The sequence below is a fragment of the Astyanax mexicanus genome, unplaced genomic scaffold, assembly GCF_023375975.1.
Source record: "Astyanax mexicanus isolate ESR-SI-001 unplaced genomic scaffold, AstMex3_surface scaffold_43, whole genome shotgun sequence".
Lineage (NCBI taxonomy): Eukaryota > Metazoa > Chordata > Actinopteri > Characiformes > Acestrorhamphidae > Astyanax > Astyanax mexicanus.
Genome location: NW_026040053.1, coordinates 40,001 through 57,735, shown reverse-complemented (window position 1 = coordinate 57,735; position 17,735 = coordinate 40,001). Strand labels below are relative to the sequence as shown.

Here is a 17,735-nt window from a genome sequence, read left to right as displayed (position 1 = left end):
GGTAAAATGTGTAGGAGGGGTTAAAGGTCATAAATCTATTCTACATTTCCGTCTTTATCTACATGTTTTCCGTCGTTTTTCATAATTCCTCTTTTATGAGTCTCCAGATTGTAATTATCCCGCAGTGGTTTCCCCTCCTCTATTATCATCCCTTTATCTGTTCCACTCCTCCTTTATTCCGACTCTGTTCCAGTCTAGAGGTCTGCATCCCCACCAGACTCACCGGTCCAATCACAGTGTCTTACACCAAATATGTGGAACTGCAGGCGGAGCCATGCTAAAATACATGCATTGTGGGCAGGACCAGGACAAATAATGCAGATTTCTGAAAGAAGTGGACGAAGGACAAATAATGTAGATTTTTGGCAGATTTTTAGCAGAAGTGGGTGGGACCAGAACAAATAATGCAGGTTTTTAGTAGAAGTGGGCGGGACCAGGACAAATAATGCCATTTTTTTCGTAGATACGGGCTGAATCAGGACAAATAATGATGATTTTTGGCAAAAGTGGGCGGGACCAGGACAAATAAAGCAGATTTTTGGCAGTTTTTTGGCAGAAGTCGGCGGGACCAGGACAAGTAATACAAAGTTTTTATTAAAAGCTTATTAAAAGAGCTCTAATAGATCACATGGTTTGTTTGTGCACTGTTTGATATTTGCACTGGTGATTTTTTTAAGTAAACAAAAAAAATAATGTATAGTTTTCATTCATAAATTAAAAAAAATAGTAAGCATAATTAATGTATCCACTAAGAAACGTAGGCTAGTGCAATATATAACAGTTTTACAAACACATTTTTGCATAATATAAAATATTGTTTACTATCATTATTGCCAAAATTACTGAAATTAAAATATAGGGGGCGTAGTTGCGTGTGTTGTGGTGCGAGCAGGTGTGGTTTTTGGGTGGTAACAGCATTTTTAAGGGTCTTTTTATACAGTATGGATCTGGTGCAGACCTCTATTCCAGTCCCTCTCCTTTAGTTAACTCCATGAATTTGCATGCCCTCCTCCCCTTCCCTCATTCTCTATCTCTCCTCTTCCTCCCTCTCTCCATCTCTCTCTCTTTCTCTCCACCTCCCTCACTGAAGCTTCCCCGCTTTCTGGTCGCCTAGTGACACGCCGCTGTATAACCTGGAGCCGTGTGAGCCGCTGGGGTTTGACGTGTCTCGTTTCCGGGGCCTGAGCGCCGCCCTGTTGCTGGACCTGACGGCTCTGGCCTCGCTGCAGGACGACGGCGCCAAACCCTCGTCTTCGTCTCGCCGGCACGAGCGCCGGCACCGGCACGAGTCCCACGAGCCGGAGCGGGACGGGGAGGGGCGTCCCGAGAGCCGGGAAGGGACGGGCGACCTGCGGGTGTCTCACAGTCTGGACGAGGTGCGCGCCCACGCCTCGCCCTGCGCCCGGATCGAGCCGCAGGAGCCGGCGGCGGCGGCGGTGCCGCTGAGGGGCAGTGCTCAGGAGGCGGCGGCGCTGGCGGAGGTTCACGCGGTGCAGCTGTCCTACCTGTACCTCGGCGCCATGAAGACCCTCAGCGTTCTCCTGAGCTGCAGCAAATACGCCGAGCTCCTGCTCATCCCCAAAATCATGCCCGACAACGGGCACAACGCCGACTGCGGCAGCCCCGGCATCAGTGTCTCGCAGGAGGAGGCGGAGATGCGCTCGGCGCTGCAGTTCCTCATGCGGCACATGGTGAAGCGGGCGGTGATGAGGTCGCCCATCAAGCGGGCGCTCGGCCTGGCGGATCTGGAGCGGGCACAGGCCATGATCTACAAACTGGTGGTGAACAGTCTGCTGGAGGAGCAGGAGGGAGGCAGAGCCAAGCCACGTGAGTCCCTTACATAATTATTTATATAGTGATCACACACTAAACACCAGGGCTACGCTATATAGTGTATTGCTTCAGTGTCTTTATTTAATTCAGTGTTCATATGCACATTAGTGACATTACAGGATGTGCTGCTCAGTTCAAAAGAAAAATCCATCTGTGCTTCCAGTCAGGGATCAAAGCTAAATGGGTTCATATTTTGCCGACTGCCGGAATGACTAACCTGGCTGTCACTGTCAGTAATTATAAGAATTATAAGGCACATTATGAGGCACTAGTGGTGACTCAGCAGGGGTGGCACTGTGTTTTCCTTCTAATTCAGCAGGGCTCGCTCTTGCTCGGTGTTGGTGGAGTAACTAAAGTAATGCTAAGCTTAGTAAACAAAACTGTAATTAAAAAAAATAAATACATTTTCATTTAAAGTTAAACGAGTGCTGGATGGTAATCTCCTAAAAACTATTTATTTTGGGTGAATACAGCACTTCTGTTTATTTACAGTAAGCTTAGATTTCCAGATTTACACCAAGGCTGGGTGCAGCAGCATTAGCATAGCTGCTAGCACTAGCCATTGTTAGCACTAATTAATGCTGACTGACAGAGCTACACTGAGGAACCCTGAGTGGTCCGGTAAGTGGTTTTACTGCTCCTTAATACCTGACTGGTAGAATTTATACATAAGGAGCACCGGATTTGAGATGGACTGACCATTTAAAGGATTTTAAATGCACCTTATAGTGCAAAAAATACGGTAAACTGAAAAAGAAGGCATTCAAAAGGCAGAGTTGTGCACATGTGTCTTTATTCTTTTCTTTTGCTTCGATGTGTTTTTCACTGCATATCAGTGCAGACGATTTGCTTGGTTCTGATATACGGTACACACACCTATCCGATTAAAGAGAAATTAACTGTGTGTGTGTGTGTGTGTGTGTGTGTGCAGTAGATACAGAGTGTGAGGAGCTGGAGGGGGAGCAGCAGTTCCAGACTCCGGTCACCACCTCTCCATCAGCCTCCAGCAGCACCTCCTTCATGAGCTCCTCCCTGGAGGACACCACCACGGCAACCACCCCCGTCACCACGGCGACCACCCCGGTTACAGACGCAGAGACGGCACCAGCCTCCGAATCACCGGGGGTCATGCCCCTCAGCCTGCTTAGGTACACACACACACACACACACACCATGTATACACACACACACACACACCATATATACACACATTTTATACTTGGCTCAATCCCATTTCCACACTGAGCCCTACCCCTCTGTTTTGTGTGTCCTGATTCTTGTTAGGGGTAGTTTTGGGGCTTCATGATCCTTCAAACTGAGATTTATTAGAGGAAAACTAAGGGTTATTAGAATGACTGGCAAGATGACGCAGCACAAGAAACCAAAGAAACCCATTAAATAGAGTATATTCTTTATTAAAAAAATTGCTAGTAGTTCATCTCAGTAGGTAGCTAACTTTCCCGTTCCACCTTAAATGGTGTAACAGATGGCGGAGGCTGCACAATTTAAGGTGGAATGGAAAAATAAAGTAAAATAAAAGCTAATTAAAGCTAATTTCAGCTTCTCATCACAGAGAAATTAAGAAATGGACAATAATAATATATGTCTGCACCATCTCCCCCCTTTCTGAAGACATGCGATAAAATAAACCCATAAAGTAACTAGTTAAGCAGTAGCAGTAGCTAGGTTTCTGAACTTTAGCGCTCCACTAAAAATTAAGAAACTCATTGAAAAGTTACTTTTTTCAGTAATTAAGTTAAAATGTGAAACTCATATATTATATATATGTATTAAACACAGAGTGATCTATTTTAAGTGTTTATTTTTTTATTGTTGATGAGTATAAAGCTTACAGCCAATGAAAACTAACATCAGTGTTTTTAAAAACATTAAAATATTATATAAGACCAATTGTTTTTTTGGAGCAGTGTGGGCAGTGTGCCAAGTCCTGCTGGAAAATGAAATCCACATCTCTAAAAAAAAGTTGTTTTCAGCAGAGGGAAGCTGTAAGATATGAAGTGCTGTAAGATTTTGTGGGAAAACAAACCTGCACTGATTTTAGACTTGATAATAAAACACAGTGGATCAACACCAGCAGATGACACTGGGGAGACTGGGGTTCAATTCCTATTCAGGGTGACGGGACGCTGCTCTAGACCAATAAGAGCCCTTGGGCAAGACTCCCAACACTACATTAGCCCAACTGTGTTATAGAAATAACATAACCTTTGTGTGTGTGTGTGTGTGTGTGTGTGTATTTAAATGAGCAGGCAGATGTTCAGCAGTTACCCCACCACCACGCTGCTGCCCGCTCGCCGTGCCCAGACCCCCCCGGTGGCGTCTCTGCCCACCTCACCATCAGACGAACACGGGCGCAGACAGAGCCTCACCTCCCCCGAGTCTCAGCCCAACAGAACCAACAACAGAACCGGTATACCTGATAAACCCTTAAAACCCAGTATCTGCAGAGGTGTCGAGTTACTACAGTATTTTTTGCACTATAAGGTGCACTGGGTTATAAATCGCATTTTATGCGACACTAGTAAGGAACAGGGGTGTTCTGCCATATTTCCTTTCTAATTTAGCAGGTAAATTCACCTGTAAAATTTAGCTAAGCTAAGTAAACGAAACTGGAATAAAAAAAAAAACAATGGATGTTAATCTACACAGATTTATTTGGGTTTATTCAGGTGAATAAAGCGCTTCTGTTTATTTATAGTAAGCATAAATTTCAAGATTTCTCCAGCACTAAGGCTGGAGCATTAGCGGCGAAAGAGCTAGCACTTAGCGCAGTTAGATGCTAATGCTCCTCCAGCAGTGCTATCCAGGATTAACAGCGGGCTACAGGCCGATAATTCTCACTTCTTGACGTCCAAAGAGCTAGCACTTAGCACAGTTAGCGGCTAATGCTAATGCTGCTTCAGTCTCCAGGTAGTGCAGTATAGGACTCTGTGGGCGTGGCCTAAGCTTTTGTTCTTAATGGCTTTATTTTTTACCCTTACATTACTTTTACTTTTATACTTTAAGTAGTTTTGAATCCAGTACTTTTTAAACACTTTTACTTAAAGAGTAAAAAGCTTGAGTTGATTCTTCTACAACTTCTACAGAAGTATTTTATTAAACTCTAGTATCTAAAATATACTTCTACCTGCAGAGTAATGAATGGAGATACTTTTCACAGCTTTGAAAGCAGATTTAGGTAGTTTGTGTTCTCTGGAGGAGAGAAACTGGTGTGATGTTCTAACAGCGCTTCCATATCTAAAAGAAATGTTTTTAACATGTTAGTTTAAAATGCATGTTCTGTAAAATCAGAGATTACACTCTTTACAGTTTATATTTCACTGTTTTCAGCTCTTTCAGACCCGACCAGCCGCCTCTCCACGTCTCCTCCTCCCCCCGCCATCGCCGTGCCCCTGCTGGAGATGGGCTTCTCCCTCAGACAGATCATGAAAGCTCTAGAAGCTACAGGTATTTTAACACATTAAACACATTAAACATGTTCAACAAACCAGAATATCTTTTATATTTTACATTCTTCTTGTTTAGATCAGTTTTGAACATCTCTGCTGGATTTTCTCAGTCAGTTTTATGAGGTAGAGTCACCTGGAATTCAGGCTTTCAGTTAACAGCTGTGCTGAACTCATCAAGAGTTAATTACTTGAATTTCTTGTCTCTTAATGTTAAAGTTTGAGAGCATCAGTTAAAGTAAAGTAGTGAAGAGGTAGAGTTACAGGTATACAGTGAATAGTGAATATTTGAGTACAACTACTCAACTAAATAAAGTATTTAAAAATTACAATGAAGAACATCAACAACGTTATGATGATAAAACTGGCACTCATCAGGACCGCTCCAGGAAAGGAAGAGCAAGGTTTTCCTCTGTTGTGCAGGATAAGTTCATCAGAGTTACCAGCCTCCAGCACACTGGATTATAAGGCACATTATTAAGAAACAGGGGTGTCGCCATGTTATAAATCAGCAGGTCTCTCTGCTGGGTGGCGAGAACTGTAAAGCTAAGCTAAGTTAGCTAGCTAACTTAGTTATCTACACAGATTTTTCTCATGAAAACGTTGGGTTTACTTGGGTGACTTAAGCCCTGACATTTATTCACAGTAAGCTTAGATTTACAGATTTACACTAAAGCTGGGTGCAGCAGCATTAGCAATAGCAGCTAACCGCTAGCGCTAGCCTGACAGCGCTACACTGAGGAACCTTGAGTGTTGCAGTAAGGCAGGGCAATATTAGCTAATGGTTCATCCTAGTTCTTAGCGCACGTAGCAGCTAATGCTAATACTGCTCCAGCAGTGTTAGAAAGGGTTGATAATACTCTTACAGGTCGATAATACTCAACTCTGCACTGAGAAAGAGTTAGTGCTTAGCACAGTTAGTGGCTAATGCTAATGTTGCTCCAGCAGTGCTAGCCGGAGTTAGCAGCTGTCTTCATGCCTATTATACTCAACTCAATTATACATAAGGAACACTGATGAATTTTGGTTAAATTAAAGTATTTTAAAGTGTGTGTGTGTGTTTAATATGTGTGTGTGTGTATATAATGTGTGTGTGTGTGTGTGTGTTCAGGTGCTCGTGGCGAGGCTGATGCTCAGAACATCACAGTTCTGGCGATGTGGATGATTGAACATCCTGGTACTGAAGATTCGGAGGAGCCGCACTCCGGAGGTCCTGACTCCTGCTCCGGAGCTTCTGGAGGAAAGAGCGGTTACCTGCGCTCACCTGGAGACATCCCCAACGCCGACGCCCCCGAGATGGAGGAGGGGTTTAGCGAGAGGTGACTGCACTCACCACAGACTTAAAACAACCAATCAGATTAGAGCTTTTACTGGAAACATTTAAAAATGACAATAATATATTACATTACATTACATTACATTACATTTGGCAGACGCTTTTGTCCAAAGTGACTTACAATAGTCAAGTACAATGTAAAATAAGTTTAAAGGAAAAACATCTTTGGATAGGGATAAAAGGAGGACAAAGGGGAATAATAGGATAGAGGAGTGAAGGAGGGGAAGAAGGAAATGAGGTTAGAAGTAGTTAGTGTGTTAGAGGTGTTAGGAGAGTAAGAGCTCTTTGAAGAGCTCTGTCTTCAGGAGTTTATTAAAGATAGTGAGAGATTCTCCTGATCTGGTAGTAGAAGGTAGTTAGTTAGAGGTGTTAGGAGAGTAAGTGCTCTTTGAAGAGCTCTGTCTTCAGGAGTTTATTAAAGATAGCGAGAGATTCTCCTGATCTGGTAGTGGAAGGTAGTTTGTTCCACCATTGGGGAACTCTGTATGAGAACAGTCTGGATTGCTTTGTGTGAATGTTTGTTTGGCAAAGCGAGGCGACGTTCACTGGAGGAGCGCAGCGGCCGGGAGGTAGCGTAAGCCTTCAGGAGCGAGTGCAGGTAGGAAGGAGATGTTCTGTATCACCTTGTAGGCGATTGTAAGAGTTTTGAATTTGATGCGAGCATCAACTGGTAGCCAATGGAGCTCAATGAGCAGCGGGGTGACATGTGCCCGTTTTGGCTGGTTGAAGACCAGACGTGCTGCTGCGTTCTGGATCATCTGGAGTGGTTTTACTACACAGGCCGGGAGGCCAGTTAGCAGGGCATTGCAGTAGTCGAGGCGTGAGATGACGACCGCTTGCACCAGGAGTTGGGTGGCCTGTTGCGTCAAGAACGGTCTAATTTTTCGGATGTTATAGAGCGCAAAGCGGCAGGACCGAGCAACTGAGGCCACATGGTGCGTGAAGGAGAGTTGGTCATCAACCAGAACACCCAGGTTCCTAGCAACCTTTGTCGGTGAGAGAGAGAGAGAGTCGATGCTTATAGAGAAGTTGTGTTGAAAAGATGGTTTTGCTGAACCAGAAGTTCAGTCTTTGAGAGATTTAATTGAAGGTGATGCTCCCTCATCCATGAGGATATGTCAGAGAGACACGACGATATCCGTGCAGAGATTGAGTGATCTTCAGGTGAGAACGACAGGTATAGCTGGGTGTCATCAGCAAAGCAATGGTAGGAAAATCCGTGTGAGCGGATAACCTGACCAAGAGAGGTGGTGTATATGGAGAAGAGAAGGGGTCCCAGTACCGAACCTTGGGGAACCCCAGTGGATAAGGAGCGGGCTGAGGACAGCTGTCCTTGCCACGACACCTTGAACGAGCGCCCAGTGAGGTATGATCTGAACCATGACAGCACATTGTCTGCGATCCCCATGTTCGAGAGTATAGTTAGGAGGAAGTCATGGTTGACTGTGTCAAATGCGGCCGAGAGGTCCAGCAGAATGAGCACTGAGGACTGACCTGCAGCTCTGGCAGTTTTCAACGCTTCAGTCACAGACAACAGAGCCGTCTCGGTAGAGTGTCCTTTTTTGAACCCAGATCGGTTCTGGTCCAGAAGGTCATTCTGGGAGAGGAAGCCAGAGACCTGATTTAGAGCTGCTCTTTCTAGTGTTTTAGAGAGAAAGGGTAGTAGTGAGACCGGTCTGTAGTTATCAACCTGGGCGGGGTTGAGAGAAGGCTTTTTAAGCAGTGGTGTCACATGTGCTTGTTTGAAAGCAGTGGGGAATACACCAGAAGTTAAAGAGGCATTGATCGTGTGAGTGATAGCCGGAATGATTGCAGGTGCGATAGTTTGCAGTAGGTTTGAAGGAATTGGGTCAAGCGGACACGTAGTAGGACGGCTACGTGTTAGGAGAGCCAGTGTCTCGTTCTCAGTGAGAGGAGTGAACGAGGAGAAAGCAACGCCTTCGGTGGAGGGACACCGGGCAGTAGAGGATGTAGTAGGACTGCTACATTGTGCATCAGTAAACTGGTTGCTGATGGCCGCCACTTTGCCAGTAAAGAATGATGCAAGTGTTTCAGCCGTAAGGCATGTAGCCGGAGGAGGAGGAGGCGGAGGGTTGAGTAGTGATTTAAAAGTAGCAAATAGTTTCCGGGAGTCTGTGAGAGAGCAGAATTTATTGTGATAAAATTCAGCTTTAGCAGTAGTGAGGTTGGCTGAGAAAGAATGTGTATATGTATATTATATATATTATATACATAATATATATAATATACAGCACTGTGCAAACGTTTCAGGCACCTAAACACAGTTTAAAAGCATTTATCTCAGAAGTAATAGAGTTTATGCTTGTAGGAAAATCAGATCACAGTAGAACATGATGATTAGATGTTCGTTAACATAAATATAGAATATTTATAATATTACAAGTATTTCTCATTGTGGAGAAAGTTGTTCCTGTGAGAGCGATCTTCTGAGCTAGCGTGAGAAACCAAGTTTGGTGGTTCCAGATTTCTCATATATATATATATATATATACAGTGAGTCCAAGAAGTATTTGATCCCGTGCTGATTTTCTTCGTTGGCCCACTAATAAAGACATGATCATTCTATACTTTTAATGGTAGATATATTCTTACATGGAGAGACAGAATATTAAAAAGAAAATCCAGAAAAGAAATCTAAGGAATATATATTAATTGATTTGTATTTCATGGAGTGAAATAAGTATTTGATCCCTTAGTATTCATTAGCAGTTCTGGCTTTTACAGACCAGTTAGACACTCCCAATCAACTTGTTACCTGACCTGAAGCCACCTGTTCTCACTAATCACTTGTGTGAAAAACACCTGTCCACAGAATCAGACAGATCACACAGATTTCAAGTCTCCAACATGGGTAAAACCAAAGAGCTGTCACAGGACCTCAGAGTCAGAATTGTTGACCTTCACAAAGCTGGAATGGGCTACAAAAGGATTAGTAAGGTGTTGGATGTGAAAGTAACAACTATTGGTGCAATTATCAGAAAGTTTAAAGAGTATAACATGACAATCAACAGACCTCGGCCTCGTGGGGTGGCAATGATGCTGAGAACGGTCAGAAATCGTCTTGCAACCACTCGGCAGGAGTTAGCAAATGACCTGAAGGCAGCTGGGACCACAGTTTGCAAGGAAACAATTGGCAACACTTTGCGCAACAATGGATTCACATCCTGCAGTGCCCGAAAGGTACCCCTGCTGAAGAGAGCACATGTGGAGGCGCGCCTCAAGTATGCCAATGATCATTTGAAAGATGAACCAAGTTATTGGGAGAAGGTTTTGTGGTCAGACGAGACCAAAATTGAACTTTTTGGCCTCAACTCCACCCGCCATGTGTGGAGGAAGAAAAATGCTGCCTATGACCCCAAGAACACTGTGCCCACCGTCAAGCATGGAGGTGGAAGCATAATGTTTTGGGGGTGTTTCTCTGCCAAGGGTACAGGGGTACTTCACCGCATCACTGGGAAGATGGATGGAGCCATGTACCGCACAATCCTGAGGGACAACCTCCTCCCCTCTGCCAGGGATCTGAAAATGGGCCGTGGTTGGGTCTTCCAACATGATAACGACCCTAAACATACAGCAAAGGCAACAAAGGATTGGCTCAAGAAAAATCACATTAAGGTCATGGAGTGGCCCAGCCAGTCGCCAGACCTCAATCCGATCGAAAATCTATGGAGGGAGCTGAAGGTCAGAGTTGCCAAGCGACAGCCCACCAACCTTCATGATTTAGAGAGGATCTGCAAAGAAGAGTGGACCAAAATTCCCCCTGGTGTGTGTGCTAAACTTGTGGTTAACTACAACAAATGTCTCACCGCTGTGCTCGCAAACAAAGGCTTTGCCACTAAGTATTGAGTGTGTTTGGCAAGAGGGATCAAATACTTATTTTCCTCATTGAAATACAAATTAATTAAAATATATTCTTTAAAATGATATTCTGGATTTTTGTCTTGATATTCTGTCTCTCCATGTTAGAATATATCTACCATTAAAAGTGCAGAAGGATAGTGTCTTTATTAGTGGGCAAACCAAGGAAATCAGCAAGGGATCAAATACTTCTTGGACTCACTGTATATATATATATATATATACTCTCTAAATATCAGAACTTTCCACATTGAAACAGAAACCAGTCAACTACCAAAATAATCATTAGTTGCAGCTCTATTTCTAATGTTAGTTTTATTCAACAAATCAGTTTTATTCAGTATTGCCAAGATAATGAGCTTTTAACTATTTTGCACTGATGCCTAAAACTTTTGCACAGTACTGTATATTATATAATATATAATATAATCTTTCTTTCTTCAGCCCTGAAGCACTAGATCAAGACTCCGCCTCCGCTTCCACTGGCCACGCCCCCAGAGGGCGCTCTGCAGCCAATAGAAAGCATCGGTTTGACCTTGCAGCGCGTACTTTACTGGCTCGTGCAGGTAAAGCTACAGTATATATCATATAACGTGATTTATTCCTCTTTGTTCTGAGTGTGAACGTTGAGTGTGTAGTAAATTTTATACAACACTGGCATATATTTAAAAGCTTTCTTTTGCAAGTCGAGTCCAATGTGGAAAAGGTGGTCTTTACCTAATAGCATATTAAACTGTACTTGTTTTCTCTTCTGTCACTTTTATCAAAAAGAGCACCATTTAATTATTTCTATTTGTTTATTTGTTTTTTGGGGCGTGTTTATTTAAGTTTGAGCGTGCATTGTGTCAGTAGCTAAAACTATGTTGAAAGATTTTTACAGTATTATTTTTTCTTTTTGCTTGTTTCTGGTTGCACTTTAACCACAAAGGGGAAATTTAAAATAACTGTAAAAACAAAATAATTAAAAACTTGTTTTTAACCATTTCTTTGTCATCTGTAGTTTTAGTATTGGGGAAAAAATTGATTAAAATTGAAAAGCGTTTTTTTTTTTATTAATTTTTTATTTTTTTTTTTAATTCTCTTTATTGCATTTAATTATTTTTTTACAAACACCATCAAAAGCACAAAAATAGAAATAATGCTGCAGACAGAGTGAAGATGATGCCAACACATCAACAACAAAAAAAATAAACAGTAATAATAATAATAATAATAATAATAATACTAATAAATAAAATACAGAAAAAACCCATGAAGAAAAAAAAATCAACAGGTCATCCACTGGAAGTTGTGAAAGGGACTTTTTTAGAGTCTAAAAAAGGTGACCAGCACCTATAAAAATTTTACAGAGCCTCTTAAACTGAACTTGATCTTCTCGAGGCGCAGAGGGAATGAGAAAGAGGGGCTCAAGACTTCCAGGTAATAAGAATTCTCTGTCTAGCGAGCAAAAGAGCAACGGCAATACTATCCAGTTCTCTAGAACTCCACTGAGTAATATCGGCAGGAATACCAAAAATGGCCAGTAGTGGGCACCCACATTTACATCCCCCAAATCTCTTCAATTTACGACAGTTGTGATAATTTAGCATTGCACATGTGAGCTCAATGGACAACTTTGAAAAAGTACAAGGTGTACTTTTCCCGTCGTTACAACAGCAAAGACACATTGACACGCCCTAAATGAAGCTGCACAGTGCACAGCTGACATCTATAGATGGCTAAAATAAACTTGTTTGTGTGTATCTGTGTGTGTGTGTGTGTGTGTGTGTGTGTAGCTGGTCTGTACCGCTCGGTGCAGGCTCACCGCTCTCAGGTGAGGAGGGAGGGTCCGGGGCTGGGGCAGCAGGACCCCGGCTCGCTGGGCGGTCTGTACGACTTTAACCTGGACGAGGAGCTGGAGCTGGAGCTGGACCAGGAGGCCATGGAGGCCATGTTCACCCAGGAGCTCGCCTCCGACTCAGACATCCTCGGGATGTGGATCCCGGAGGTACTGGACTGGCCAACATGGGTGTGTGTGACTGCAGCTCTACTACTCACTGCATTAACCCTTAACACACACACACACACACACACACACACTGCAGCTCTACTACTCACTGTATTAACCCTCGATACACACACACACACACTGCAGCTCTACTACTCACTGCATTAACCCTTAACACACACACACACTGCAGCTCTACTACTCACTGTATTAACCCTCGATACACACACACACACACACTGCAGCTCTACTACTCACTGCATTAACCCTTAACACACACACACACACACACACACACTGCAGCTCTACTAATCACTGTATTAACCCTCGATACACACACACACACACACACTGCAGCTCTACTACTCACTGTATTAACCCTTAATACACACACACACACACACTGCAGCTCTACTACTCACTGTATTAACCCTCGATACACACACACACACACACTGCAGCTCTACTACTCACTGTATTAACCCTTAATACACACACACACTGCAGCTCTACTACTCACTGCATTAACCCTTAATACACACACACACACACTGCAGCTCTACTACTCACTGTATTAACCCTCGATACACACACACACACACTGCAGCTCTACTACTCACTGTATTAACCCTTAATACACACACACACACACACACACTGCAGCTCTACTAATCACTGCATTAACCCTTAACACACACACACACTGCAGCTCTACTACTCACTGTATTAACCCTCGATACACACACACACTGCAGCTCTACTACTCACTGTATTAACCCTCGATACACACACACACACACACACACACTGCAGCTCTACTACTCACTGTATTAACCCTTAATACACACACACTGCAGCTCTACTAATCACTGCATTAACCCTTAACACACACACTGCAGCTCTACTACTCACTACATTAACCCTTAATATACACACACACACACACTGCAGCTCTACTACTCACTGCATTAACCCTTAATACACACACACACACTGCAGCTCTACTACTCTCTGCATTAACCCTTAATACACACACACACACACACTGCAGCTCTACTACTCACTGTATTAACCCTCGATACACACACACACACTGCAGCTCTACTACTCACTGTATTAACCCTCGATACACACACACACACTGCAGCTCTACTACTCACTGTATTAACCCTTAATACACACACACACTGCAGCTCTACTAATCACTGCATTAACCCTTAACACACACACACTGCAGCTCTACTACTCACTACATTAACCCTTAATATACACACACACACACACACTGCAGCTCTACTACTCACTGCATTAACCCTTAATACACACACACACACTGCAGCTCTACTAATCACTGCATTAACCCTTAACACACACACACTGCAGCTCTACTACTCACTACATTAACCCTTAATATACACACACACACACACTGCAGCTCTACTACTCACTACATTAACCCTTAATATACACACACACACACACTGCAGCTCTACTAATCACTGCATTAACCCTTAACACACACACACTGCAGCTCTACTACTCACTACATTAACCCTTAATATACACACACACACACACTGCAGCTCTACTACTCACTGCATTAACCCTTAATACACACACACACTGCAGCTCTACTACTCACTGTATTAACCCTCGATACACACACACACACACACACACACTGCAGCTCTACTACTCACTGTATTAACCCTCGATACACACACACACACTGCAGCTCTACTACTCACTGTATTAACCCTCGATACACACACACACACACACACTGCAGCTCTACTACTCACTGTATTAACCCTTAATACACACACACACACACTGCAGCTCTACTAATCACTGTATTAACCCTTAACACACACACACTGCAGCTCTACTAATCACTGCATTAACCCTTAACACACACACACACTGCAGCTCTACTACTCACTGTATTAACCCTTAATACACACACACACACACAAACACTGCGTATGGAGACTTTGCTTTGGTGTTCACACTACAGTTATAATAATAATAAAATATAAATAATGATATTCACACCTCTTCACACACTTTATTCTGCACACTAATAACATTAATCTTGATCCCACGAGAGAACAGGGTCTGCATGCATGCTCTGCATGGTGTCTTTTATTCTTTTACTGCACGCTTTTTAGCATTAGCATGCTAACACAGTGCTTAGCTGCTGCTTTTTTTATTGCTTTATTTCTTCATCTGATGTGATGTATAATATTGTATTGTCTCCTCAGCACGTGTGTGAGTCTGAGGATCGTGAGGAGGTGGTGGTGTGTGAGCTGTGTGAGGCGAACGTGTCCAGCTTTAATCAGCACATGAAGAAGAGTCATCCCGGCTGCGGCCGCAGTGCTAACCGGCAGGGTTACCGTAGCAACGGCTCGTACGTGGACGGCTGGTTCGGCGGCGAGTGCGGCAGCGGGAACCCGTATTACCTGCTGTGCGGAAGCTGCAGAGAGAAATACCTCAACCTGAAGACCAAAACCAAAGCAGCTCTTCCAGAGAGGTGCAGCATCTCCTCCCTCTATTAAACTGCAGATTATTTATTGATAAAGAATTTTAATGCCACACAATTATAACGAGGCTCTGCCTACAGGCCGAGAGGAAATGTTCACGCCTGTAAAGATAAGCTGATTCTCCTCACAGGGTTTATACGGTCATTAAAAACCTGGAAAAGTCATGGAATTTGAAAATAGCATTAATTCCGTTCATTTCCAGGTCTGGTTAAGTTTTGGAACAATAAAAATACACAGAAAGTTCTGGAAAATCATGGAAATTTGGCCTACAAATCTTTTGTGTTTCCGTTTATTGATGGAGAAAATCTACAGTATTTTGAGCTACAAATACATCAATCAGCTCAGAGTTAATTCAGTAATTTAGCTCTACACACTGGAGCTCTCAGGATCTGACACATTTTATTATTATTAAAAAAGTATAGTAGTAGTGTAGGGTAGTGTAGGGTAGTATGGGATAGTATAGGGTAGTGTAGGGTAGTGTAGGGTAGTATGGGATAGTATAGGGTAGTGTAGGGTAGTGTAGGGTAGTATGGGATAGTATAGGGTAGTGTAGGGTAGTGTAGGGTAGTATGGGATAGTATAGGGTAGTATAGGATAGTGTAGGGTAGTATGGGATAGTATAGGGTAGTGTAGGGTAGTGTAGGGTATTGCAGGGTAGTATAGGGTAGTATGGGATAGTATAGGCTAGTGTAGGGTATTGCAGGGTAGTATAGGATAGTGTAGGGTAGTATGGGATAGTATAGGGTAGTGTAGGGTAGTGCAGGGTAATATAGGGTAGTGTAGGGTATTGCAGGGTAATATAGGGTAGTGTAGGGTAGTATAGGGTAGTATAGGTTAGTATAGGGAAGTGCAGGGTAATATAGGATAGTATATGGTTGTATAGGAAGTACAGAGAGTATACAGAATATAGGGTAGTGTAGGGTATTGCAGGGTAGTATCGTATGTAGTAAATCGTATGTTCATAAAAATATGCTGTGAAAGCATGAAAAGAAAAATCATGAAAATGTATTGGTTAAAAAGTGTGATGGTTTTTACCTGTCCTGTGTTTCAGGTATAAAGGTCAGGCTCCAGATCTGCTGGGTAAACAGGACAGTGTGTATGAAGGTAAAGAACATTTCTCTATGGGTATGATCTGCAGTGTGTTACAGTGTAGAGTTTTAGTGTTAGTGTTTGTTACAGTGTGGGATACAGTGTGTATTACTGTGTGAGTGTTACTGTTTGTGTTACAGTGTATGGTGTAGGGTTACACGATATATCGTTTAAGCATCGTCATGGTGATGTGCACATTGCAGGAAGTGTGATGTCACTTAAGGCAGTTAAATCAAACACGTCGTCATGTTGTAATGTTTTATGTTTTGATTCTTGACACAAGAAGAAGATACACAGCGCTGTCTCTGTGTCTGTGTGAGGGACAGGCTGCTGCTGCCTGAGAAGCATGAGGTAACCGCATGGCCTCCATCCACATGGTTGGGCACGTGCTTGTAAACGTGAGCACGTGTGGAAAGCTGTGCTCCTCAGTCCAGCACAGTTTAGCAGCGCAGATATTTCCAGTTACAGCTGAATTCACACTTTTAATCCCAGAAAAACAAATGCTCTTATTTACCTTTTAAAAAGCATTTAAATGCTGATTAAAGAGATGATTACTGTAGTTTTACTGTTTTCCTCGAGTTTTGAGAGCTCGGCTCTGACTCAGCTCTTGATTGGTCCGGATGCGAGACAGTGTGTGGGTGGGGGCGGGGATGGTTATGTCATGCGCACTGCAGTGTTTAATATTGCTGTATATTTGCAATGCAATTTTTTCCCAATATCACGCAGCCCTATAGTGTATAGTGTGTTACAGTTTGTGTTGTGTTACAGTGTAGAGTTTTAGTGTTAGTGTTTGCGTGTTTGTTACAGAATGTGATGGGTGTTGCTGTTTGTGTTACAGTGTTTGTTTCACTGTGTGTGTGTGTGTGTGTGTGTGTGTTACAGAGGACTGGGACATGCTGGATGTGGACGAATCAGAGCGTCTGACGGGGGAGGAGGAGTTTGAGCTGCTGTCTGCGCCGCTGGGTCTTAGTGAGCGTCGGCTGGTTCCGGAGGCGGTTCATTTCCCCGACACCGACCCGCTCGGTGCTTCCGTCGCCATGGTTACCGCCACCAACAGCATGGAGGAGACTCTGCTGCAGATCGGTAACATCACCCACGCCTACAGCCTCGCACCATCACCCTCGCACCATCACCCTCGCACTGTCACCTCACGCCTACAGCCTCGCACCATCATTTCACCACAGCATATCACCACCACTCGCACTACCCACCAAAGGTTTCTCATTCAATGTTATGGGGAGCTGTTTGTTAACTTGTGGTTTCTGGAGTGGTGGGCTGGAGTCCTGATGAGTGCCAGTTCCATTATTATAAAGTTTTTGATAGTCTTTTTTTTTGCGACTGCACTTCAGGACATTTTCTTAAAGGACCTTAAAATTGACTTTTGGTTTGTCTGATCTTCATTTCTTCTTAAAGTATTTTTTTTCTTTATTTAGTTGAGTAGTTGTTTCTTCTCATAATCTGGATTCGAACATTACTCAAATATTCACTATTCACTGTATACCTGTAACTCTACCTCTTCACTACTTTACTTTAACTGATGCTCTCAAACTTTACATTAAGAGACAAGAAATTCAAGTAATTAACTCTTGATGAGTTCAGCA

The 17,735-nt window shown here is 43.2% G+C and overlaps 1 protein-coding gene across 5 annotated transcripts in view; it reads left to right on the top strand.

Moving 5' to 3' along the window:
* The window catches only part of herc1 (HECT and RLD domain containing E3 ubiquitin protein ligase family member 1), a 110,927-nt gene that overhangs the window by 58,597 nt on the left and 34,595 nt on the right, over positions 1–17,735 (top strand). For 3 of the 5 annotated variants that reach the window (XM_049473670.1, XM_049473671.1, XM_049473667.1), the window contains exons 38-47: positions 1,091–1,827; positions 2,765–2,981; positions 4,104–4,264; positions 5,185–5,301; positions 6,412–6,619; positions 10,960–11,081; positions 12,291–12,523; positions 14,767–15,035; positions 16,097–16,149; positions 17,017–17,217. In XM_049473670.1, coding sequence (XP_049329627.1) covers positions 1,091–1,827; positions 2,765–2,981; positions 4,104–4,264; positions 5,185–5,301; positions 6,412–6,619; positions 10,960–11,081; positions 12,291–12,523; positions 14,767–15,035; positions 16,097–16,149; positions 17,017–17,217 — 2,318 coding nt within the window. The remainder of the gene's footprint in view (positions 1–1,090; positions 1,828–2,764; positions 2,982–4,103; positions 4,265–5,184; positions 5,302–6,411; positions 6,620–10,959; positions 11,082–12,290; positions 12,524–14,766; positions 15,036–16,096; positions 16,150–17,016; positions 17,218–17,735) is intronic. The other 2 variants (XM_049473669.1, XM_049473668.1) reach the window with 2 other exon arrangements.